The sequence below is a fragment of the Triticum aestivum genome, chromosome 5D, assembly GCF_018294505.1.
Source record: "Triticum aestivum cultivar Chinese Spring chromosome 5D, IWGSC CS RefSeq v2.1, whole genome shotgun sequence".
In the NCBI taxonomy this organism is placed as follows: domain Eukaryota; kingdom Viridiplantae; phylum Streptophyta; class Magnoliopsida; order Poales; family Poaceae; genus Triticum; species Triticum aestivum.
The window spans coordinates 542,041,804-542,068,875 of record NC_057808.1 but is presented as its reverse complement, the minus strand read 5'-3'; the positions used below and the strand labels follow the sequence as shown (position 1 = coordinate 542,068,875).

The following is a 27,072-nucleotide window of genomic DNA, read 5'->3' as shown; positions in this document are numbered from 1 at the left end:
ATGATACGCTCTTTCACACATAAACCTCCTTATATCTTCCTCAAAACAACCACCATACCTACCTATTATGGCATTTCCATAGCCATTTTGAGATATATTGCCATGCAACTTCCCACCGTTCCGTTTATCATGACACATTCATCATTGTAATATTAGGTAGAGAGAAGGCCCAAGAAAAAAAAAGAGAGAAAAAGAGAGAAGGGACAATGTTACTATCCTTTTTCCACACTTGTGCTTCAAAGTAGCACCGTGATCTTCATGATAGAGAGTCTCCTATGTTGTCACTTTCATATACTTGTGGGAATTTTTCATTATAGAAATTGGCTTGTATATTCCAATGATGGGCTTCCTCAAAATGCCCTAGGTCTTCGTGAGCAAGCAAGTTGGATGCACACCCACTTAGTTTCTTTTGTTGAGCTTTCATACATTTATAGCTCTAGTGCATCCGTTGCATGGCAATCCCTACTCCTCTCATTGACATCAATTGATGGGCATCTCCGTAGCCTATTGATTAGCCACGTCGATGTGAGACTTTCTACCTTTTTTGTCTTCTCTCATAACCCCCATCATTATACTTTACTACACCCATAGTTCTATATCCATGGCTTGCGTTCATGTATTGCGTAAGGGTTGAAAAGGCTGAAGCGCGTTAAAAAGTATGAACCAATTGCTCGGCTTGTCATCGGGGTTATGCATGATGAGAACGTTTGTGTGACGATATTGAAACATGGCCTAACTATATGGTTTTGTAGGCATAATCTTTCTTTGGCTATGTTATTTTGATAAGACATAATTGCTTGGTTAGCATGTTTGAGGTATTATTATTTTTATGTCAACATTAAACTTTTATCTTGAATCTTTCGGATCTAAATATTCATGCCACAATAAAAAGAATTACATTGAAAATTATGCTAAGAAGCATTCCACATCAAAAATTCTGTTTTTATCATTTACCTACTCGAGGGCGAGCAGGAATTAAGCTTGGGGATGCTTGATACGTCTCCAACGTATCTATAATTTATGATTGTTCCATGCTATTATATATTCTGTTTTGGATGTTTAATGGGCTTATTTATACACTTTTATATTATTTTTGGGACTAACCTATTAACCGGAGGCCCAGCCCAAATTGCTGTTTTTTTCCTATGTCAGTGTTTCGCAGAAAAGGAATATCAAACGGAGTCCAAACGGAATGAAACCTTCGGGAGAGTTATTTTTGGAACAAACGTGATCCAGAGGACTTGGAGTGGACGTCAAGTAATCACCGAGGAGGCCACGAGGCAGGAGGCGCACCTACCCCCCTGGGCGCGCCCTCCACCCTCGTGGGCCCCTCGGGGCTCCACCGACCGACTTCTTACTCCTATATATACCTACGTACCCCCAAACCATCGAAGAGCACCACGAAAACTAATTCCACCGCTGCAACCTTCTGTACCCGTGAGATCCCATCTTGGGGCCTTTTCCGGCGTCCTGCCGGAGGGGGCATTGATCACGGAGGGCTTCTACATCAACACCATAGCCTCTCCGATGATGTGTGAGTAGTTTACCTCAGACCTTCGGGTCCATAGTTATTAGCTAGATGGCTTCTTCTCTCTCTTTGGATCTCAATACAAAGTTCTCCTCGATTCTCTTGGAGATCTATTCGATGTAATCTTCTTCTGCGGTGTGTTTGTCGAGATCCGATGAATTGTGGGTTTATGATCAAGATTATCTATGAACAATATTTGAATCTTCTCTAAATTCTTTTATGTATGATTGGTTATCTTTGCAAGTCTCTTCGAATTATCAGTTTGGTTTGGCCTACTAGATTGATCTTTCTTGCAATGGGAGAAGTGCTTAGCTTTGGGTTCAATCTTGCGGTGCTCAATACCAGTGACAGTAGGGGAAACGACACGTATTGTATTGTTGCCATCGAGGATAAAAAGATGGGGTTTATATCATATTGCATGAGTTTATCCCTTTACATCATGTTGATACGTCTCCAACGTATCTATAATTTATGAAGTATTCATGCTGTTATATTATCTATCTTGGATGTTTAATGGGCTTTTATATGTTGTTTTATATGATTTTTGGGACTAACCTATTAACCCAGAGCCCAGTGCCAGTTCCCGTTTTTTCCTTGTTTTTGAGTATCGCAGAAAAGGAAAACCAAACGGAGTCCAATTGACCTGAAATTTGACGGAGCCTATTTTTGGACCAGAAGGAGCCCACGAAGCACAGGAGATGGACCAGGGGAGTCCCGAGGCACCCACGAGGGTGGGGGGCACGCCCAGGGGCGCGCCCTGCCTCGTGGACGCCTCGGTGACCCGCCCCTTACGTGAAATAAACGCCAACCTCTCCTATATATACCCAAACTTCCAAAAAGAAACCTAGATCGGAAGTTCCGCCTCCGCAAGCCTCTATAGCCACGAGAATCAATCTAGGCCCTCTCCGGCACCCTGCCGGAGGGGGCCATCATCACCGGTGGCCATGGAGGAGTATCCCGGAGAGGCCATCATCGCCATGAAGGCCAAGGACTAGAGGGAGAACCTTTCCCCATCTAGGGGGGAGGCCATGGAGGAGGAAGCACAAGGGGGAGAACCTCTCCTCCTCTCTCTTGGTGGCACCGGAGTGCCATCGAGAGGGGAATCATCACCGCGGTGATCGTCTTCATCTACATCACCATGATCATCACCATCCTCATCTCTTTTACGCGGTCCACTCTCCCGCACCCCACTGTAATCCCTACTTGAACATGGTGCTTTATGCCACATATTATGATCCAATGATGTGTTGCCATCCTATGATGTTTTGAGTAGATATCCTTTGTCTTTGGGTTGATTGATGATCTAGATTGGTATGAGTTGTATGTTTCATTTTGGTGCTGTCCTATGGTGCCCTCCGTGTCGCACAAGCGTGAGGGATTCCCGCTGTAGGGTGTTGCAATACGTTTATGATTCGCTTATAGTGGGTTGCGTGAGTGACTGAAACACAAACCCGAGTAAGGGGGTTGTTGCGTATGGGATAAAGGGGACTTGATGCTTTAATGCTATGGTTGGGTTTTACCTTAATGATCTTTAGTAGTTGCGGATGCTTGCTAGAGTTCCAATCATAAGTGCATATGATCCAAGTAGAGAAAGTATGTTAACTTATGCCTCTCCCTCATATGAAATTGCAATGACGACTATCGCTCTTGTTAACAATTGCCTAGGACAATTCCGCACACCGATCCACCAATATTCCACACTCGCTATTTATAATATTTAGTAATATATTCTAAATTCATGATAATAGCACCTACTTTTATATTTTAGCTCTCCGATACCATGCAAAGTTTTCCTCTTCATACCCACAACATAGTTTTATTTCTCGTTGCTAGTTGGAAGCAAACGTTCGGTGTATGTAGAGTCGTATCAGTGGCAGATAGGGCTTGAGAGAATATTGATCTTACCTTTAGCTCCTTGTGGGTTCGACACTCCATACTTATCACTTCCACCTTTGGAAATTGCTACGATGATTCCCTGCACTTGGGGATTATCAAGCTCTTTTCTGGCGCCGTTGCCGGGGAGCAATAGCGTGGGGTTGATATTCTCGTGTGTGCTTGTTTGCTTTCTTCACTAAGTAGATTTTGTTTTTACTTTTTGTTTCTGTTTAGTTGTGGGTGAAACATACAATTTTTTTTGAAAGAATGAAAATACAAAAAAAAATTACTTGCCTTTCATGCCTAGAAAGTTTTTCAAAAAGAGAAGTGATTGGAAAGTTATGCATTGAAGAAGTGAGGGTCGACCTTGAGCACTTGTGTTCATGCTCACAGAAACAATGTAGAATTTTTCATGGAAGTTTTTCTGTAAATAATTATCCCCTTGTGTATATCCATAGTATTATAAAATAATGTGCCAAGCCTTGGTTTTATGATGATTAGATTGCTTGTTTACTATGTGCAGAACAAAAACAGAAACTTTGGCTGTTGTGCGTGAATTTACATTTTTTACTGGAAAGTCAAATGGGTCTGAAACTTTTTGAACATTACTTCTGTACAAATTTTTCAAATTTTAAAATTTATTTCATAATTTTAGGAGTTACAGAAGTTTTCTAAACTTCCAGATTACTACAGACTGCCCTGTTTTTAACAGATTCTATTTTTCGCGTGTTGTTTGCTTATTTTGATGAATCTGTGGCTAGTATCGGGGGGTATGAACCATAGAGAAGTTGGAATACAGTAGGTTTAACACCAATATAAATAAATAATTAGTTCATTACAATACCTGAAGGTAGTGATTTGCTTTATTACACTAACGGATCTCACAAATTTGTGTTCAAGTTCTGCGTGGATGAAGTGTTCGAAGATCGAGGAGCTATCAATATGATAATAATAAAGAGAGGCAAGAGTTCAAGCTTGGGGATGCCCAAGGAACCCCAAGTAAATATTCCAAGGATACTCAAGCATCTAAGCTTGGGGATGCCCCGGTTGGCATCCCTCCTTTCTTCTTCAACAATTATCGGTATACCTGGTTTTTTGTTTTGTTCACATGATTTGTGTCCTTTGCGTTTTTCTTTTTCTTTAAGAACCATGCTAGCATGAGATAGCCCTTCATTGATTTATAGAATACTTCATGAGCTTCACTTATATCTTTCAAGTATGATTTTATAGAATTGCTCTTTGTGCTTCACTTAAATCTTTTGAGTATGGTTTTATAGAATGCTTCGTGTGCTTCACTTATATATTTTGAGCTTGGAATTTGGTTAGTCTATCTTAATTGTAGAATGCTCCATGAACTTCACTTATATCTTTTGGAGTATGAATAATACTATCATTTAAAGTGGGTTTGGAAGAGTGTCAACTTTAGGAATTAGTGATCCCACGATTTTGGAGGGTGTTGAATCTTAGTGCGATATTTATGAAAGTGGATTTGGAAGAGTGTCAACTTTAGCTAGTAATGATTCCACTATTTCGGAAGAGGTTTCAATTGATTATGAGAACAAAGTTTCTATTCATGATGCTACTGAAAATTGTTATGCGGGAGGAATACATGCTGGTAGGAGTTGCAATAATATCAAGTTTCCTCTCTATGTGCTTAAAGTTTTGAAGTTATACTTGTTTTGCCTTCCTATGCTAGTTGATTCTTGTTCCCATAAGTTGTGTGCTCACAAAATCCCTAGGAATAGGAAGTGGGTTAGATTTAAATGTGCTAGTCATATTCTTCAAGATGCTCTCTTTGTGCTTCAATTCTTGTCTATTATGTGAGCATCATTGAAATCATCATGCCTAGCTAAAAGGCATTAAAGAAAAGCGCTTGTTGGGAGACAACCCAATATTTACCCTTACTGTTTTTGTGTGTTTACATGATTAGATACTGTAGTAATAATGTTTTATAGCTTTTGTTTCAATAAAGTGCCAAGTAAGACCTTTGGGAAGACTTGGGTGAAAGTTAATGTGACTTGCTGTAAAAAACAGAAACTTTGCGCTCACGAGATTAGCTACCATTTGTTTTACAGAAGAGTGCTTTTGAGTTGATTCTTTTTGCAGAAGATTAATAGACAAATTCCTCACGTCCACCAATTTATTTCATATTTGTTTGAGTAGCAGAAGTATGGTTGTTGTTCAGATCATTACAGACTGTTCTGTTTCGGACAGATTCTGTTTTCATTGCATAGTTTGCTTGTTTTCTAGTTTCTATGGCTTATATTTCTCAATAATTTGTAGAAATGATATGGTACAGTAGGAATTATGTGAGAACAATTATGAACCTTGTCTTAGACAGTACCAAAGTGAATGGTTTACTTTTTATCATACTAACCTATCTCACGAAGTTCCTTTAAGTTTTGTGTGATTGAAGTTTTGAAGTTTTGGGTGAGATATCGATATGAGGAGAATAAGGAGTGGAAAGACCCTAAGCTTGGGGATGACCAAGTCACCCCAAGTTAATATTCAAGGAAGATTCAAGCGCCTAAGCTTGGGGATGCCCCGGAAGGCATCCCCTCTTTCGTCTTCAAAACCATCGGTATACCTTACTCGGAACTATATTTTTATTCGTCACATGATATGTGTTTCTCTTGGAGCGTATTTTCATTTTTACTTGCTGTTTGAATAAAATCATTGGATCTGAAATCTTGAATGAAAAAGAATCCTCCCATGGCTAGTTAATCATTTGACTACTCAGTGTTCATCACTTATATCTTTTTGGAGTAGTTTGTCATTTACTCACGTGCTTCATGTATATCCTTTGAGTAAATAGTTGAATGAATTGAATATCATAAATCTGAAATTATAAATGTTTCATATGCTTATCCCATGGGGAGTAATGACTTCACATATAAGAAGTAGAGGTGGTAAATTTATTGAAGGTTAGCAAACATTGAATTGGTCACTTGAACAATTCATGAAAGAATATTGAAGGAAGAGAGATTTCACATATAAATATGCTATCTTGGACATCTTTTGTAATTGTGAGCACTCATTAAAATATGACATGCTAAAAGGTTGATGTTGGACAAGGAAGACAACGTAATTGGTTATGTTTTCTTATATCCGAAATAAAGTATATTGTCATGGATCATCCAACAAGCTGAGCTTGCCTTTCCCCCTCATGCTAGCAAAATTCTTTGCACCAAGTAGAGATACTACTTGTGCTTCCAAATATTCCTTAAACCAGTGTTGCCATGAGAGTCCACCATACCTACCTATGGATTGAGTAAGATCCTTCAAGTAAGTTGTCATCGGTGCATGCAATAAAAATTGCTCTCTAAATATGTATGATCTATTAGTGCGAAGAAAATAAGCTTTATACGAACTTGTGATAGGGAAGAAATAAAAGCGACGGACTGCATAATAAAGGTCTCTATCACAAGAGGCAATATAAAGTGACGTTCTTTTGCATTAATATTTTGTGCATCCAACCTTAAAAGCGCATGACAACCTCTGCTTCCCTTTGCGAAGGGCCTATCTTTTACTTTTATCTTCTACCTTATGCAAGAGTCATGGTGATCATCACCTTTCCTTTTTTTTACACTTTTTCCTTTGGCAAGCACTTTGTGTTGGAGTGATCCGGATATATAAATATCTACTTGGATGTATGTTTTAATGGGTTCTTATTGTTGACATTACCCTTGAGGTAAAAGGTTGGGAGGCAAAACTATAATCCCCTAGCTTTCTCTGTGTCCGATTAAAACTTTGAACCCATAAATATCACGTGAGTGTTAGCAATTGTGAAAGATTAAATGATAGTTGAGTATGTGGAGTTTGCTGAATCAAAGCTCTGACATAGACCCTTCCTAAAAATAAGATGAATTGCAATTGTTTGATGACTGAGAATATTGTTTGTTAGTTTTCAAGAAAGTTTATGATCTATACTTTAACTTATGAATAGCTTGTTACTTGATCATGAGAAGTTTTATGAAGATGAGCTACTGTTATGATATATAAGGATGCTAGAAAAAGTGATTGGAATTATCATTGATAAAACTTATGCACTTGCTAGCATTCACACTTCATAAATTATTTATTTTATCCTTTACCTACTCGAGGACGAGCAGGAATTAAGCTTGGGGATGCTGATACGTCTCCAACGTATCTATAATTTATGAAGTATTCATGTTGTTATATTATCTATCTTGGATGTTTAATGGGATTTTATATGTTGTTTTATATGATTTTTGGGACTAACCTATTAACCCAGATCCCAGTGCTAGTTCCTGTTTTTTCCATGTTTTTGAGTATCGCAGAAAAGGAAAATCAAACGGAGTCCAATTGACCTGAAATTTCACGGAGCCTATTTTTGGACCAGAAGGAGCCCACGGAGCACCGGAGATGGACCAGGGGAGTCCCGAGGCACCCACGAGGGTGGGGGCGCGCCCAGGGGGTAGGGCGCGCCCCCTGCCTCGTGGACGCCTCGGTGACCCCCCTGACGTGAAATCGATGCCAACCTCTCCTATATATACCCAAACTTCCAGAAAGAAACCTAGATCGGAAGTTCCGCCGCCGCAAGCCTCTGTAGCCACGAGAAATCAATCTAGGCCCTCTCCGGCACCCTGCCGGAGGGGGCCATCATCACCGGTGGCCATGGAGGAGTATCCCGGAGAGGCCATCATCGCCATGAAGGCCAAGGACCAGAGGGAGAACCTTTCCCCATCTAGGGGGAGGCCATGGAGGAGGAAGCACAAGGGGGGAACCTCTCCTCCTCTCTCTTGGTGGCACCGGAGTGCCATCGAGAGGGGAATCATCACCGCGGTGATCGTCTTCATCAACACCACCATCCTCATCTCTTTTACGTGGTCCACTCTCCCGCACCCCGCTGTAATCCCTACTTGAACATGGTGCTTTATGCCACATATTATGATCCAATGATGTGTTGCCATCCTACGATGTTTTGAGTAGATATCCTTTGTCTTTGGGTTGATTGATGATCTAGATTGGTACGAGTTGTATGTTTTATTTTGGTGCTGTCCTATGGTGCCCTCCGTGTCGCGCAAGCGTGAGGGATTCCCGCTGTAGGGTGTTGCAATACGTTTATGATTCGCTTATAGTGGGTTGCGTGAGTGACTGAAACACAAACCCGAGTAAGGGGGTTGTTGCGTATGGGATAAAGGGGACTTGATGCTTTAATGCTATGGTTGGGTTTTACCTTAATGATCTTTAGTAGTTGCGGATGCTTGCTAGAGTTCCAATCATAAGTGCATATGATCCAAGTAGAGAAAGTATGTTAGCTTATGCCTCTCCCTGATATGAAATTGCAATGACGACTATCGCTCTTGTTAACAATTGCCTAGGACAATTCCGGACACCGATCCACCATTATTCCACACTCGCTATTTATAATATTTAGTAATATATTCTAACTTCATGATAACAGCACCTACTTTTATATTTTAGCTCTCCGATACCATGCAAAGTTATCCTCTTCATACCCACAACGTAGTTTTATTTCTCATTGCTAGTTGGAAGCAAACGTTCGGTGTACGTAGAGTCGTATCAGTGGCAGATAGGGCTTGAGAGAATAATTATCTTACCTTTAGCTCCTTGTGGGTTCGACACTCCATAATTATCATTTCCACCTTTGGAAATTGCTACGATGATTCCCTGCACTTGGGGATTATCACATGTCATCTTGCTTAAAGCGTTACTCCGTTCTTATGAACTTAATATGCTAGATGCATGTTGGATAGCGGTCGATGTGTGGAGTAATAGTAGTAGACGCAGGCAGGAGTCGGTCTACTTGTCACGGACGTGATGCCTATATACATGATCATACCTAGATATTCTCATAACTATGCTCAATTCTATCAATTGCTCGACAGTAATTCGTTTACCCACCGTAATACTTACGCTATCTTGAGAGAAGCCACTAGTGAAACCTATGGCCCCCGGGTCTATTTTCCATCATATTAATCTTCCTTCAACAAGCTATTTCTATCTTTGTTTATTTTGCAATCTTTACTTTTAATCTTTATCATAAAAATACCAAAAATATTATCTTTATCAGATCTCACTTTTGCAAGTGGCCGTGAAGGGATTGACAACCCCTTTATCGCGTTGGTTGCAAGGTTCTTATTTGTTTGTGTAGGTGCGAGGGCTTGAGCGTGGCCTCCTACTGGATTGATACCTTGGTTCTCAAAAACTGAGGGAAATACTTACGCTACTTTTCTGCATCACCCTTTCCTCTTCAAGGGAAAACCAACGCAGTGCTCAAGAGGTAGTAGGTGTCAAGGTGTCGGGGTCGGGGTGTCGTGCCCGGGTGTCGTGTCGGGGTCGGGGTCAGGGTCGGGGTGTGGTGTCAGGGTGTCGGGGGCGCGGTCGGGGTGTCGGGGTCGGTGCCGGGGTGTCAGTGGTCGGGGTGTCGATTTAGTTTTTTTAGTTTCTTCTTCTTCTCCTCCTCCTCTCCTCTTTCTTCTTCTTCTTCTTCTTCTTCTTCTTCTTCTTCTTCTTCTTCTTCTTCTTCTTCTTCTTCTTCTTCTTCTTCTTCTTCTTCTTCTTCTTCTTCTTCTTCTTCTTCTTCTTCTTCTTCTTCTTCTTCTCCTCCTCCTCCTCCTCCTCCTCCTCTTCTTCTTCTTCTTCTTCTTCTTCTTCTTCTTCTTCTTCTTCTTCTTTCTTCTTCTTCTTCTTTCTTCTTCTCCCTCCTCCTCTTCCTTCCTCATCCTCCTCCTTCTACTCTTCTTCTTCTAAACTAAAACTAAAACTAATCTAAAATAAAATAAACTAAAACTAAACTAAGACTAAACTAAAACTAAATCTAAACTAAAACTAAAACTAAATCTAAACTAAAACTAAAACAGAAACTAAACTAAAAGAAACTAGAAAAACTAAACTAAAAAAAGGAGGGGGAGAACTCACCTGCAGGGATCGCCAGTGGAGGAGGCACGGGGCGGCCGCTGGATGGGAGGGCGGCCGTTGGAGGAGGCGGCAGCCCGGTGGAGGGGGAGGCCGGACGGCCGCGGTGGGACGGTGCTGGGACGGTGACACAGGGGAGGGGGCGGGGCGGCTGGACGGCCGCGGCGCTGCTGGCCGACGTGGAAGGGCGGCAGGGGCACGGTGGAGGTCGGGGCGCCGCAGGGGAGGGGTGCGGGCCGGCGGGGCGGTCGGCTACGGCGGACGGGGTCGGCGGCGGCGGCGCGGATCGGGGATGGCGACGCAGGGGAGGGGGCGGCGGGGGGGGGGGAATGGGTGGCGGGGGCGCGGTGGAGGTCGGGGCGCCGCAGGGGAGGGGTGCGGGGCGGCAGGGTGGCCGGCTACGGCGGACGGGGTCGGCGGCGACGACGCGGGTGTGGGTCGATTGGGAAGGGACAGAGAGAGAAGAGAGAGAAGACGGGGGCGGGACGGCCGTTTACGTATCAATCTCTTTGCCGTCCGCTGGCGGACGGCAAAGAGGTGGGGCCGTTGGGTCGTTACGGTTTAGACCTCCACTGGACCCCACCCACCTCTTTGCCGTCGGCCAGCTGACGGCAGCGGACGGCAAAGAACTAGCTGATGGCGAAGGACCTCTTTGCCGTACGCTGACTCTTTGCCGTCCGCTTCCTCAAAGTGGACGGCGAAGGACCTCTTTGCCATCAGCTGGCAGACGACAAAGAGGTGGCGGACGGCAAAATGCCAGATTCCAGTAGTGACAAGATAGGCATTGCAAAGCAGCATAACTATACAGATAGCATTACAGCAAAGTTCAGACAATATAGCAGCAGTTCAATCAGATGTGCCTCACCATTCCACATTACAATTAACTTATGTGCTCTGCTTATATAGAGCACACCTAACATAAACTAACCAAAATAACACTAACTTATATGCTGAATTTTCTTGCTAGTCAGCATACCTAACTATTGCATCATCTTCTTGTCCAGCATGTCCAGTTCTTCAGGTGCTTCAGGCGCTCCGAGCGGCGCACCTCCCCTGCAAATGGCCTCTTCTTCGTCTTCTCCGGCTCCTGTGCTGCCACCGCCACCTTGTCCTCTTCTGCCTTAGCCACCACCTCCTGCTTCACGGTGTCAGGCACATCTGGGAGCACCTCCGCGTCAATCGGAAGGTCTTTGTCGCTCTCATTGGCGTTGTGGACAGGCGCCAGCATCTGGATCTCGTCCTCCTCCTCTTCCTCGTCGTCCGACATGACTACGAGGGACACCTCCTCATCGCTAGATGAGGCATACGAGTTAGAGGAGTCAGAATACCCTCTGTAGCCCGAGTCGTTGTCGGAGTCCACCTTGCAGTACTTCGAGTCGGACGACAGAGAGACGTCGTCGTCGTCGATGTGCACGAGGGGCACCGGCGCAGGCAAGGCTAGAACCACATCGTGGACGTGCTGCATCCTCGACCACACGCGCTACGGATCCGGCTGCAGCTGCGGTGTGGTGGCGGACCTGTACATCCACCAACGCGCGCGCTGCCTCGGATTGTCGGAGCGCGTCTCCGCCATTGCGAAACGGAGGATGTTGGCCGGAGGGGTACCTGGGCCGTCCACAAGAGCCCGCAGCTTCTCGTCGTCGGTCATCACGTCGATGAGGCCGCACGCGTGGTTCCTAAGCATGTCGATGCTGGGAAACCACCAGCCTATCTCCTGGAGCTCCTCGCGTGCGACCTCGTCGTCGCCTGCCAGCTCGTCCACCATCATCTGCCATGCAGGGTGGTTCTCCATGGCGTCGGCGGCGGCGTCGAGATGGCCGGCAAGGGCTTTCTTGTGGTGGAGTGGGAGGTGGGGAGCCTAGAGCCCGAGGCGTCGTGAAACCGCAGTGGTGACTGGGGGCGGTGGGTGGTGGCCTCTTAACAGGAATGGAAGAGCGAACGACACCGCTCTGACCAACATGTACAGTCTATATCATTATAACAAATGTAGCAATGAGTATCTAGCAGATCACTAGTAGTAGTGCACTCGCATGGAGCTCAGCCTATCAAACAAAGTGTCCTAGGTTTGATCCCCAAGACAACCATTTTTTTGGAAAATTATTTTTAGTTGACAACATGAGTATTCACTCCAAAACAGATCAATATTCAGTTAACCCAGCACCTCTTTTGAAGCTATTTTTTCAGTTAAAAGCAACAATGTTTAGTTCAGTTAACACACCAAAATTCAGCAAAATTCAGTGAACAACAACATTACATTCACTCCACAACATATAAGTATTCAGTTAACCCGGCACATCTTTTTGAAGCTATTTTTTAAGCATTTTTTCAGTTCAACACCTCTTTTTGAAGCTATTTTTTAAGTTAAAAACAACAATGTTCAATTCAGTTAACACAACAAAATTCAGCAAAATCCAGTGAACAACAACATTATATTCACTCCACAACATATGAGTATTCAGTTGACCCAGCACATCATTTTGAAGCTATTTTTAAGCATTTTTTTAGTTGAAAGCAGCAATGTTCAGTTCAGTTAACATCAACAAACTTCAGTTCAGTTAACACAACAAAATTCAGCAAAATTCAGATATCTTGCAACATTCAGTTAACACCTAATTATAATATTTAATTACAAAAAGGGCAATGTATGCCATGGTTTGCCATCAAAAAATTAGGCAATGTATGCCACATTTTGCCATCAAAAAAGAGGCAATGTATGCCACAGTTTGACATAACAAAAAAAAAGGCCAGTTTATGAGTTACATAAGTATGGGCCTTATCAAAAAATGGTGGCTGAGAACTGCCACTAGATCAGGCAGCAGGAAAATCATCAGGAGGAGCATTGAGGTCAGGAATATGACTGGCAATGTCATCTCCAAACAGCAGCCACCATGGCCTCTCACCTGCATGGCCTCCTCTTCCTCTCCGTGCATTTGAATTTCCTTCTCTCCCTCTCCATGCATCTGAATTTCCTTCTCTCCCTCTCCATGCATCCGAATTTCCTCCCGTCCCTCTCCATGCATGCACATTACTGCCTCCTCTCCCTCTCCCAGCTCCTGCATTTGCTCCTCTCCCTCTCCCAGCTTCTGCATTTGCTCCTCTCCCTCTCCCAGCTTCTACATTGTTCCTCTCCCTCTCCCAGCTTCTGCATTTGCTCCTCTCCCTCTCCCAGCTCCTGCATTTGCTCCTCTCCCTCTCCCAACATCTGCACTTGCTCCCTCTCCCGACCCTGCATCTGCACTGGCACCTCTTCCTAGACCTGAGACTGCACTTGATCCCCGTCCTCTTCTTACACTTGGATTTCCCTCTCCTCTGCCTCCCCTTTTCTTTCCTCTTCCACTGTCAGCTTCAGTTCTTGCCCTTGTCTGCCTAGCAACATTCATTTCTGTAGTGACCCTGGGTTGTTGTATTTCAGCCCCAGCAGCAGCAACAAATGAAGACAACTCAGGCAGTGGGCATGGACCCTTTGAGGAGCTCTTCTTGCTCTTTCCCTGTTGGCCATGTTGAAAACCATACTGGTTGGTGACTCACTAGGATCCAACCTAGGATCTGGCCTATTTGGAAAGATGTTCTGCAAAGAAACAAAAGGTAATTTTTCAGATAAGCTCAATTTAGGCAGTTAAACACATTTCTCTAGCCAAAAATAATAAATAAAAAACCCACGAAGCTCCCGTATTACCCTTGCCCCAATACGTATTCGCTCCTCTTCTTTCACCTTCCCTGCCGATAGTCGACCGCGGGGAGCGGGGGCATCGAGTGGATCGGCTACCGCCCCGTCCCGTCGTCGCGGCCTCGAGCGAGAGGTCCGCCGGCGTGAAAGAAGGAGGGCGATAAGCCCGAGTTCGGCTTGAAGCTTCTGTCCACTGCTTGAAGGTTGGTGCCGTGCCCGTCCCAGATTGCGGCCTCTCCGCCGCAAGACCGGCTCCTCCTCTTGATTCGTCCTCGCGCCAAAGGCCACGTCTTGGAGTTGCCTGCGATGGGGGCAGCCATGGTGAAGCTCGGGTCGGGATACTGGAGGTGGTCGTGGATGTTGTGTCGCCACTGAAGACCACGGCGGCGGTGGCAGGGCGGAGGCCGCAGCGAGCGACGAGGGTGGCCGCCATCCAGCGGGTCATCGGGTCCCGACACTGGTCACGCGGTTGCCGACCTCGCCTTGCTACTTACCATGGTCAGTACGACAACTCACCCTCGCTCCCTTTCATCCTCCTATGTACTCCCTCCGTCTCAAAATTCTTGTCTTAGATTCGTCTAGATACAGATGTATCTAATACTAAAACGTGACTTGATACATCCGTATTTAGACAAATCTAAGACAAGAATTTTGGGATGGAGGGAGTACCGTTTTGTGCAAAATACAGATGTCTCCTCTGGTTTCATCGTCATTCAGTACGCATTTAGCAGCTAATAATTGCAAGTCCTTCTACTTTATCATAAAAATTATGAAAGAAAAGTGGAATGTTGGCCCATGCCTAGCCACCCCAACATACACATAATAAATTTGTTGTTAACTCCTTATCTTAGACAAACATGATCACTCCCCGGTTCATTAATGCTAATGCATGAAACCACAAACGAGCCTAATGTCGAGATGCATGTCTTGATCAAGAAAAAGAAAAAAAAAAGAAAAGTAGGCAGAAATAAACTAGAGTTCTAAAATTGGCTGCACGAGGCAGACAAGACCAAATATCCGCAAAACTTAAACTAGATGAACCAGAATCACAGCTACCAAAGGCTACATAGACCAGAACAAGATAAAAACTGATCCTGGGAGCGAGAGCTCAAACATTCTTGGCCTTCTTCATCGGGGTTGCCTTAATCAGCGGAGACCAGCACCCAGCCTCCATGACTAAATTGGACTGAGCGTTGCGAGCTTCCTAGCAGACTTGGCTTTCATCGGCGGTGAAGAAGGCTCCTCTTCATGAGATAAACAAAGTGCTCTATCTCTAGACGTTCGGCCCCCCAAGACGCCGAAAAAGCGCCGCCGTGGGGCCGAACCGACGTTAATTTCGGCGTGGGGGTGAACGTGTTCCCGGCCGCCGTCTCCAGTGCGCCCTCAAATCAGCCAAACACAACACAAAATTCGTCTAAACTCGGCGATTTCATTCAAATTCGTACAAAAAACAAAAAAACATGATTTAAAACAACTACGCCTAGCCCTACTATCCCGCCGCCGCCGCCCGCCTTCTACATGCCGAGGAGCCTGTAGAACCGGGTGTAGTCGCCGCCATCATCGTCGTCGTCATCATCGCCGCCGCCGTCCCTGCTGCACCCTTGACCAAGGTCACCGACGCGCGGGGGCTTGGACGGCCCGGGCGCGTCATCATCGTCGCTGTCGAGGATGACGACGCCGCCCTCCTCACGTCCGCGGCGCCGAGCTTTGATCTCCTCGTAGGCCCGGCGCTGGCGCTCCACCTGCTCGCGGACGTAGTCCGCCTTCGCCCACTTGAGGGCTGTCTCGTCAGCGACGGCCATGTCCTCGTGCTCTTTCTTCACGGGGAGCAACCCCGGCTCGGTCTTCGGTCGGACGAGGAGGTAGGAACGAGGGGAGGGGCGGCCGCCCTCATTGATGACAATCTATAGCGGCCTTGGGGCCATGTGAGCGGAGTGGATCCCGACCCTTGCCGGTTGGGGGTTTCGTTTTTAGATCTTGTTGGAGTTCTGTTAGGGTTTGTGTCCTGCTCAAGAAGGCGAGACGTCGGTGACTCCCTGAAGATGGAATAAGGTTCTCTCCTCCTAGGCCCCGTTCCGGTGGTGCTTCTAGCATCGTCGGTGGATGTGTGAAGTTGTGTCTCCGGCAAATCTGTCTTTCGTGGATTTGTTCGGATCTGGTGGTCGTTCATCTATGTTCTTATGTCTTCAGGTTGGATTCTTCTGATCTACGCTACTCTTTGTCGGTGGCTGTTGCTATTCTGTTGCGCTGGTCCTATCGGGCCTTAGTACAATGACTTTCCGACTGTCTACTGCAACAAGTTTTGCTCGGCTCCGACAAGGGAGGGGCGATGACAGCGGGGCGCCTTCGGCTCACTTTAGTGCTTGGAGTCGTCGATAGGTGGTCTACGGTTCTGAATGTAATTTTTATTATTTCTAATGTTCGTTGAACTATCATAATTGAAAATAAATAGATCGGGAGTTTTTTCAAAATAAAATAAAAATAATGACGGACTTTTGCAAGATAAAAAACTAAATGTGGTAGTTTATTGATTTAGAGTCCACAAATATATTGGTAATTTGCAATTTACTCGGCATCAAGCGACACGATACATGTTGGACCCCCAACCAGAGACAAAACAAAACAAAATATATGTACGCAGTCGGATTGCAAGGGATCAGTCAACATCAACATGGACATCATCCGCCTTCTTAAGCTCTGAGTCAATCATGTAAAAGGAGAAGAAAAAAATATATATATCAGGAGGAGGCATTTTGGAGCTCAAGCTTATGTGCTATGGCATGGACAGTAAAAGGTAGTAAATGAAATAAAATTTCGTATTTTTTGACAATGAACATAACGTGTGTTCTAACTATAAGCAAGTTTTCACTGACAAAAGACGTGTGTGATAAAAAAACAAGTGCTCTAAAATGCCTTTCTTTGTGCATCCGATTCTTTTTTTTTCTCTAGACCACCACACACATTGTACCTTCATGAAAATTGGCAAGCAGTTAGAAGTGGAACACAAGGCATGTTCATTGTGAAAAAAAACAGTTTTTTACATATTACTGTTCATGTGGATATGAGCTCATGCTAACACCGACATATTACTAAGTACTCCCTCCGTCCCATACTGTAAGACGTTTTTTGACACTATATTAGATATGCATGCATTGAAACAGAGGAAGTATGCGAGAGAAATACTTGAGTTGGGTGGATGCTTATACTACCTTGCATGGACTGTGGCGCAGGTACGAGAAAGCGAGAGCCGCTGGCCTATCTCTGTCGCGTCCGGCCTGCGGTCGGGGTCTTCCTGGATGCAGTCCAGCGCTATATCGATGCAGTTGCGAGCTTGTGGAATGCAGTCGTCGGAGCAGCTTCCCACCGTGATCCTTCTCACGTCTCCGTTGCCCCACTCCCTGCGCACCTGCACATGAGCTTGTGACAAGTCATCTACTGTACTCCTAAGATCGACGAGCACAAACTCTGAAACTCACAACTCGATCGCCGGCCAGCGCTTACCCGGTCGATGAATTCGACCGAGGAATCATTCACGTTGGCGCAGTCGCCAGTGACTATCTCCAGAATAAGAACGCCGAAACAATATATGTCCACCTTGGCTGAGATCCTGCCCCTGGTAAGGTATTCCGGGGCCATGTACGCCCTGCATCGTCCATCCACGGATAAATAGTTAGCACTATAGCCAGAGTGTCTGGAGATTATTATTATCTTGCTACCATATACAGTCTCTACTTACTTTAGACCAATGACCAGTTCAGTGTAGGAGTGTGTTAGGTCCGCTCTGAAGAGCTTTGACAGGCCGAAATCCGCGATCTTTACATTGGTGATGTCTCCGCGCTCGTTACGGCTGATCAGCACGTTGCTCGCCTTCAGATCCATGTGCACGATCCTCTGTTCAGGGTCCAATTCATGATGAAGATATTGCAAGCCCGAACATATTCCTTGTACTACTTGGTATCGTGCGCACCAGCCAAGTCCTCCTCCTCCGGGCGTCTTAGCTTGACACAGTCATTCCAGAACACCGTCAGCATGGGTTTTATGAAGCTATAGGTGCATGCAACTAAGGCCAACTCTAACCGATCCCTAAAAATAGAGGGGATCCGGCTGAGTAAAGTCAGAGGAGTAAACTTTATCTTCTCTATAGGGGGCCGCACCTAGCTAATCCCTTACACTTAGTGGAGTAAAAAAAATAGATTTTGTGTTCTAACCGCATGAACTTCAAACACTTCTCAAGTTTCATTATCGCGATTTTCAAATTAAAACATGCGTAGTTCATCCAAAAGGCGTCACTTAAAACACAAAGTTTCATCCAAAACCACCACAAACCTAACATGTGTATGTCGAGGATTGAGCCAACCAATGGCATGCACGAACTCAAACGAAGTCCTCGCCGAAGAAATCTTCACCGCCACCACCACCACCACCATCCTTCCGGCCACCATCACCAGCACCATCCTCTCGCCCACACCATTCCGACGAGAGCGTTTCGTTTGGGTCAAGATCTCCATACGAGTGAGCTCTCAATAATTTCTTGTGGTTTCATCCATTGTGGTTGGATTCATGAACATGATACCACGATCTTCTTCTTTCCTGCCATCATGAATTCTCTCCTTCTCAAGTGTAAGTCTATGCTCTTTCGCCTTCAACTTTCTCTCTTCGGCCATCAACTTGGCATCCATTTCTCATCCTCCAACATGTCCAACATCTTGAGCTCATTTCACCTCGCCATCTTCTCTTCTTTGCATTCAGCTGCCAACACCTTATTGGCCTCAAACATGGCCATAAGTTCTTATTTGTATGTGCCATCATATGCATTTCTCTTCTTTCTCTCTTTTGCAATTTTGTTATATTCCAGTCTTTTGTTGGTCTCTTTATCCACCTTGTTGTCCTCCTCAACGGATATGCCCAACCTTGATTTCTTTGGGGTGGTCTCCGCAGCTCTATCGATCCACTTCTCATTCTTGCATAGCTCTTTGTAGCAATGATGCAACGTGAAAGGCTTGTGGCCGGACTTGGTGTTCCTATGTTTGAATAGTTCTTGCATGTAGGGCCATACTCCGCCACTTGCACACCGCTCGGTGGTGCACGATTCACTTGATTGATGCAACCGGACCATTGGTTGCATTGGTCGTGAATGGTGCCCCAATGATGCCTAAGAGAACCTTACGAATGGCTTGATTGCACCTCCACGAAGTTGTTGTAGTAATCCACAATTCTCTCCCAAAACACAACCTTGGTTTGATCAGTTACAACTGTTGCACCCATGGAGATGTTCATCCAAACATATCATAGAGCAACATCTTCAACTTGATTGTAGTTGGCGGTGCGTGACCTTGATGGCCTCGTGCTTGTTTCAGACACCTCCTCAACTGCATATCCATTGGCCTCCTCCTCATCGTCCTCCTTCTCTTCTTCCATCTCTTCGGCCACCTCTGAATGATCCCAAATTGTCATAATTGAGACCATCTAGCCCCATCATAGTCGAGGACTCCAAAGATGCCAAGAATGTGGTTGTGTTAATCTCCACACTACGACAACAAAGCGGACAAACCCCATCACCATCGGCCAACAACAATCACCATCTAAAATTCGTTGGTCGAAATGTGAAAGATGGTTTTCTTTACCTTGTTGGCATTTAGTCGAGCACCTGGCGTCCGCGACCCTTCTTGCCGGCTACGGCCGCCGACTGTAACAGAGCAGTGGTCACAGGGGTCACCGGAGACGCCGCATGAGGTGCTAGACATGGATGGGGCGTCGGAGTGGTCTTATTATTATTATTATTATTATTATTATTATTATTATTATTATTATTATTATTATTATTATTATTATTATTATTATTCCTGGCCTCCTCGGCGAGGGCCACCACTGGCACCCTCGGTTTTCGAGCTCTCTTCATTCTGGCAGGAGTGGTGGGAGGGCGGTGGACCGTCATCAGAGAGGAAGTCGCAACCCGGCGGCCTTTGCCGCGGTTGGAGCCGGTGCTTGTGGCCGTTGGACTTTTTCCATCGCCAACCCTTTTTTCGGCGCGGGGTTGGTTTCCGGCGGCGGTGGCCGGTGGGGTAAAGGAAGGATCTTGGCTACCCATTCCAGCGTGAGGGCCGGTCATCGATGGCGACGGCGGTGCGTGGTGGCTGCTGCGGGAATGACGGAGGCGCGAGGGTTGGAGAAAGAGGTGCGCCAGTTTTACTCGGCCGCGCAAGCGCCAAGCATATTTAGGCCGGTTGGAGGGGTTTTAGGACTTCGGCTAGGTGCAACATAGAGGAGTAAATCTGAACCCAAAATATTAAGTTCAACACCGGTTGACACTGTATTGTAAAAATATTTGTGACATATATTGGAGTGTGAAAATTTAGGAAAATGATTCCTGCCGGACAACCGACAGAGTTTTCGGCCGGTCCCTCGTGTCTCCTAACACGAACCCACACCACATGGCCATGTGGTCCCATGCACCTTCCTCCTCTTCCCACTCCATCCTTATTTTCTTCCTCCTAAATACGATGTGCGGCCACACCTCTTTCTTTTCTCCTCTCGCCTCGTCTCTTATCTCACTCCGATGCTCTAGCCACGCATCACCTGCTACCGCCGATGACAATGGCTCCACGCTGCCCACAAATCTCCCTCTTCCCCCGTTGGCGCGCAAGGATGGTAAGGGGCGGGCTCCTCAGGAGAAGCCATGAGCCCGAGCAAGAGGGAAGTGCTCAACCTGGAGGTGTGCTCGCCACCTCTTCCTCCTCCCCCATCGCTAGGAAGCCTGCTCCCCCATCGCGGGGGCACAGTGTGGAGTTGTAGGTCGTCCACGAATGCTGCTACCGGTGTGCATTGTTGCTGGAACCCGTGTGGCTCGTGCTGCGTTTTGTGGCCATGGCCTGCGAGCTCTCGAGCAGAGGGGAGACCACGGGCTTCGAGCTGCAACCGTTGCAGTCGGAACACACAACCGGCAAGGGTGTGTGTTAGAACCGGTGATGCCAATTGTTGGAACCGGCGACGTCAACTGCTGGAATGCGAGATCGACAGCTGGGGCTGGCGATGTTGTTTGCTACAACAGTTTCATGGTGAAGCTGCGACCCGCGAAGGAGGCAGTGACGATTTGCTGCAATCGTCGGCGGCTTTCACTATGACCAGCGAGAAAATTTGTTATACCATTTTTCATGGTGATGAATGAAGGCAATAGTTCGCAGAGATCAAGGAGAAAAGCTGCAATTGTCGACGGAGGCAGGCCTTCGACAGCGAGGATGAGGATGGAGCAGAGACAGTCTCCTGGAATGGCGGGGCGGTGGTGGCTACATTAGCAGGACTGGCAGGGGTGCTACGATGGCCTGGTGTGCAAGCATTAAGAACGAACCCCCGTGTTGCAATTGATGGTGACAAGCGAGAGGGGGCGCTACGCGCTGCTGGTGCCAGGGCCGACGACACCGATAAACACGGCTGAAGCATCTCGCGAAAGAGCAGCTGATAGAGGAGGCGCGCAACACGTGGTGAGCAGCTCATCATGGTTTTTTTTTCTATACGCGGTCACTCGAGCATGAGGTAGAAGAAAGGGCCTGAGAGGCAAATCCAACAGCTGGAAGGCTCTGAATCCGATGGGTGCGCGCTGAGCAACTAAAATTTGGGCCGGTCGTTTTGCGCCTAGCAGCGTCCTAATATTTATGAATGCCACTCGGTGCCTCCCAGCCGCCGCTCGCCTCGGTTAACATTTGAGGAAGCATAAGCTTTCCTGCACCCCCTTATCTAGTCGTCCATTTTTTGCATCAAGATCTGTGCAAGTACTTTTGTCTTTTTTGTTTCTATCAAATAGAGCAACATATGAACTTCAATTTTTGTGTACGCCAATTTGTTCGGCATCAATACTTGACTTTGCACGGTACTGTTAAATAATCAATACTATATAATTGTGTGCATCAATCAAGCAGATGCCAGAAATATTATCATCATTTTTTAGACAAATGGTTTTTAGGAAGAGATGCGCAACATCATATAACCACTGTTTCTATATACTTGAACTGCAGCATCAATTTTTTATTTAAAGAATGGTCAAATAATGAGGAGACGTGCCATTAACCTGTTTGACTCGGGTCTAGTAAGTATCCACAATTTTAGCTTCCTTGGCTAGAGTCTAGAGAAACTATAGAAGGTTAAAATGTGGCACAAATGGGAACTCGTGTTTCATGTCTTTAAAACGTGGTGCATACTTTGATATCTTTCAACAAATAGATGGTAAAACAATAGGTCATCTACAATCTATACCTACTAATACGGAATGGTTATGTCGGTCCATCGTCGTGCCTTTCTGCATAAAATCCCCCGCTCTTTCTTAAAATCAACATGTAGTCCTGGTTTAAGTGATTTCAGAGATAATGTTTCACTTTTTGCGGAGATCTCTCAACCCGCGGTCCGGGTTTAAGTGACTCCAGAAAATCTGTTCACTATTTGCGGAAAACACCCAGATATTTGGTTTAATTAACCCGCGGTACATATCTTATGTTTTTTAAAATAGTCATGTCTTTCAAATCATAACTCCGATTTTAACATATTATATATGAAATTAATTTTTTTGTATCATATGAATTGATATTATTTTACCTGTTCACCATTTAAAAAATGTCATTTATGGTGTTGTCTTAATCTGTGGTGCACGATATGCCTCTCTTTTTGTATCGGTGTAGATCTGGATTCAAAATAAGCAGCTTAGTAAAATAAGATTGGATATGAAAGAAATCATCTGTAACAACGCATGGACGCGTCAGAAAAACCTTGCACGGGAAAAAGGAAAACAGATTTCTCATCTTATACTGAGAGAGACAGCATTGCACATTTAAACGTGTTGTGATTGTGTGAGCACCGAGGCCACCGTTGACGAGGGTGGGAGAAGGATAAGTGGCAACACAAATGGGATGCCGTGTTCGAATAAATAACATGGACCTATCGGGGTCTTGAGTCACGGTTATTTGGGCATCTGTTATTTTTTTCGTGCGTTGCAATGCATGCGCTCTTTTGCTATTAATATATTAAGCGTGTTGCTATTTCTCAGGTACCTGAAAAATTCGCTCACGCTAGTCGATTTTGGGACGAGGCTGGAGACGTGGATGACGCGAGGAGCGATAGCGACAAAGATCGACCCCGACGAGGCTGAGCCAGGACCACGCCGGAGACGGTGACGACGCTGTGAGTGGCAGCATCCCCAGCGGAAGTGAGGAAGTGGGTTGACCAGTGCTGGTGGGCAGGAGGGGGGGAGGGGAGGGGTAGTCGTTGCCGTTGTTGGAGAAAGGGGGCTTAGAGGGATGGCCACGGCGGTGGCAAGCACAACGATGGGGGAGGTTGAGGGAAGGGCAGGGCAGTAGCAAGCGGCTAGGGCGGTACAGGTCAGGGGTGTGTGGGAGGAAGAAGAAGGTACGATGGCCGTTGGATGCCGATCGGACGTCCAAGAAAATTCACTGAATTTTCAGGCACCTGAGGTAGCTACATGCAGTCCCTATATAAAGCGTTTCTCCTTGACGCTATTAACAGTTTGTTTCTATGATGCATGGTGAATCGTTGTAAAGAGTTCGATCACGCGATCCATCATACCATAGATTAGCTTGTCGAGGCTTCCGCCGGAGAGATACTCCAAACAGAGCAACCTGTTCTCGCCTCTGTTGCAGTACCCCAACAGCTTCACCAGATTCTTATGCTTAATCGCCATGAGGAGCCTGGCTTCGTTGCCAAAGTCGGTCGCTCCAACTCCAACCATGCGGGGACTTAGTTTCTTTACAGCCACCTCTTTGCCTTCCAAGGTTCCCTAATGAACGAAACAACGCACACCGTCATGGTTAATATAGTTTCGTGAAGGTTAAGTACTGTCTGGCAAGATGTACATGTTATGATTACCTTGTAGACAAGACCGAATGCACCTTCGCCCAACAGATGTGAAAAGTTGTTGGTCGCACGCTTGAGCTGCCTCGGTGAAAATTGCCTTGGCCCCAAGCTGCCAAGCTGTATGCTTTGCCTGTCAGGGAAGAGCCAACGGCGCCGGAGGAGAACGATGAACCCAGCCACCAAAACAATGCTGCAAGCAGCAATAATCAGCATTGCATTCCTTGTTGCCTTCCTACTTTGCCCTGCACATGCAGAATCGAGTTTGCATCAAGTGTGTGACAAGATAGCCCAAGAGGACCAAAAACAGAGCTCCGTCTAATCTTATATACCCTGCTTCGGCAAAGGAAAAGTAACAGTCTTTTATAGTCCTGGCAGACCTACAAATTACTTGCCGCCTACAGGCAGGAGCTATATAGACTAATAAACTCCCATGTACTTTGTTCGGAAAAATTACATGCTATTTTTTATTTTATTTTTGACGGTGCAAAGCAGGCTCTGTCGATTTCATTATAAGAGAGAGAAATGAAAAGTATGGATTGACCAGATTTATAAAAGAAACTAGGCTGAAAACCATAATGCCCGGATCTGAGTGAAAAAACCAGAAAAAAGACACTAGAGGTTGAGGACAGGGGCTTGAAGAAGCACACGCATCCGACATCAAGGAACATCGTCCGAGCCGGACACAAGAACACCAAGAACCAAAACTAACAAACGAAGCTCAAGAGCAATTGAACTGACCACCACACTCACGAAAAGACTCCTCCATACCGAGCGTGACCACCGCCTATGCATCCATGCATCATGGACATACATCATCTTGCGAAAGACATCCTACCAGGACCACCTTCCACTTTCCGATGGCCGCCAAAGCTTTCAATGCCTCGACCACTTGAGATGAGAGTGGTTTATTATACATGTCCAAGTAGGCCTTCATCTTGAGCTCAACACCCTCTGTTGAGTATCATTGTTATTATGAAAACATAGAATAACGTGGGATTTATTTCACCTTGCCTTGTACTTCAAGACGACCTTGTACTCCTATATATATACCCACGAGGCTCAAGCAATACAACGAACGAACTATTCCACCAATCCTCTCTCTCCCTTCTGACATCGTATCAGTTTCCGGGTTCTAAACCCTAGCCGCCGCCGTTTCCGCACCCGCGCGCCGCCCCCGGGGCGGTCGACCTCCATGACCGCCGCCGGGGGCTGCGCCGCCCGTATCTAGGGTTCGTCCGCCGGTCGTGTTGGCTGGCTACCCTAGAGAGTCTTTTTCCTGAGCCCTTGCTCCGGGTTTTTTCGCTCTCTCGCCGGTCGTTTTGATCGGCGTTTATCTTTTTGGTTTTCCGATCTATACTTGATCGGTTTGTGTCGCCCACCGTCGCGGTCGACCCCCGTGCGCTTCTACTCCGACACCGGCGCGACCTGCCGGCCTCTTCACCAACCCGGCGGCCTCGCGCGACAGGCGGCCCCTAACGGCCGCCGTCCGCCCGTCGCCCCGACCCGGCGGCCTTGCGCGACAGGCGGCCCCTCACGGCCGTCGTCCACGCGTCGGCCCGCTCGTCGATCTACGCCGGCCATCACCGCCCTGTCCCCGAGTTCAGCGCGCCCCTCCGCCGATCGAGCAACAGGCTGCCGCTGCGTCGCCCCGTTGGGCTGCAGGGCCGCCGCCCCGTGGTTCTTCCCGCGGCTGCACTGACCCGCGGCGCTGCCGCTGCGTCGCCCCTTCGGGCCGTAGTGCCGCGGCCCGCGGTCAACCGTCGCCTCGAGGCCGTCCGCTCCAGGCCGTCCCCGAGGCTGCATCGACCCTCGCACTGCCGCTGCGTCGCCCCGTCGGGCCATAGCGAGCGTGGCACACGGTCCCTGCAACCGCCCTGAGGTCTTCCCCGCCATCGCCCCAACTCGCGCGATGTCGCTGCGTCGCTCCTTCAGGCCGTATCGTTGCGGCACGCGGTCCACTTCGTCGTCCCCGCGCGTTGACTTCTACGTGGTATGCGTCGCGCCGCCTCCCTAGGCGCGGGAACGCCACTGTCCGTGCCGGTCTTCGTCACGTTGTTGGGATCTTCCTCGCCTACTTCGAGCACTGTCGCCGCGCTTCTGACCTAGCCGCCGCCGCTCTTCTTCCCAGTCCATGGTGGCTACCTTGACACCGGCCACCCTGACTCGACATCGACCCTCGCATGGCTACCTCAACAACGACTACACCACCCTACGCTCTCGGCTACCTCGACAAATGGCACAAAGGGCTACAGCCATGCTTGAGCAACCTCGTCGGTTTCCACTCCAGCCTCGACTCCGCGATGCATCAACCGTTACGACTGTGGGGGTGTCCATCGGCTTGCCTTTGGATTCTTCTCCAGTCTCACCGTCTGCGTCGCTACCGTTGTGTCTGCGTGCGCGGGGGGGGGGGGGGGGGGGGTGGTGTTGAGTATCATTGTTATTATGAAAACATAGGATAGCGTAGGATTTATTCCACCATCTTTCTCTGACTGCAAGGGTATCGGTGTCCCAAGCAGAGGGTATGGAACCACACGAGTAACCTTACCGAGAAAATCCCCCACAGAGTTTGGTGGTGCAACATGGGTCACCACAATAGCTTCAACTTGAGCTTCAACCTCGGTCATAGCGTGGGTGTGTGTTCAGATCTTCCTGTGTTCTTTGCTAGTAGCATAGTTGAGTGCGTTCTGCGTGATCCGGTTATCATGGGATCGACTTTGTAAGAGAGCTATCTCACCATATTGTATCGTTTGGCCTTGTACTTTATTCCTTTGTTGCTTTATTTATCAAGCTGGGCGAAAGTCTGTTTCGAGAAGAAGTGCTTATGGATTGTTTTTCTAAATGAATTTCGAGATTTTATATTTAATTCACAATACTAATTAAGTTTGTAAAATATCATTTACATCATAATCTGATTGTATTCTTTCTACATAATAATTATATAAATGACAATACACTGCGTCTAATTTTATCTTGGGCTCATATGATTTTCCAATTCTTAAATGTGGACTTGTAGTTCTCAAAATAATGTTATTATTTTGACAATTACCAGATTAGAGATTGTATTGAAGAATTAATGTCAATTATTATCCTAGTCTAATTAAATTATATGGTTATTCATATCCAAGACCAGGTACTTTCACTAGATTATCATGTACTCTGTATGTGCAGGAATATAGCAAGCACTAATGGAACTCTTGTACATATTATTATGTAATAAAAGCAGCATGCATACCATCAAAATATA

The 27,072-nt window shown here is 46.5% G+C and overlaps 1 protein-coding gene across 1 annotated transcript; it reads right to left on the bottom strand.

The window, feature by feature from the left end:
- Positions 1 to 17,178: 17,178 nt before the first annotated feature.
- LOC123121157 (putative cysteine-rich receptor-like protein kinase 35) lies at positions 17,179 to 26,452 on the bottom strand. Its single transcript, XM_044541081.1, has 6 exons — positions 26,374 to 26,452; positions 23,841 to 24,070; positions 23,541 to 23,751; positions 17,710 to 17,971; positions 17,475 to 17,616; positions 17,179 to 17,379 (listed from the first exon to the last, which is right to left on the bottom strand). Exons 1-6 carry the CDS (start codon positions 26,450 to 26,452, stop codon positions 17,179 to 17,181), a joined length of 1,125 nt encoding a protein of 374 aa, XP_044397016.1.
- Positions 26,453 to 27,072: the final 620 nt, after the last annotated feature.

Excerpts from the sequence above, each read along its gene's own strand:
- LOC123121157 (XM_044541081.1), bottom strand. The coding sequence starts at position 26,452 with ATGACCGAGGTTGAAGCTCAAGTTGAAGCTATTGTGGTGACCCATGTT. Across the intron at positions 23,752-23,840 it reads CATTCGGTCTTGTCTACAAG|GGAACCTTGGAAGGCAAAGA; the intron begins GTAATCATAACA and ends TTCGTTCATTAG. Across the intron at positions 17,617-17,709 it reads GAACTGGTCATTGGTCTAAA|GGCGTACATGGCCCCGGAAT; the intron begins GTAAGTAGAGAC and ends TGGACGATGCAG.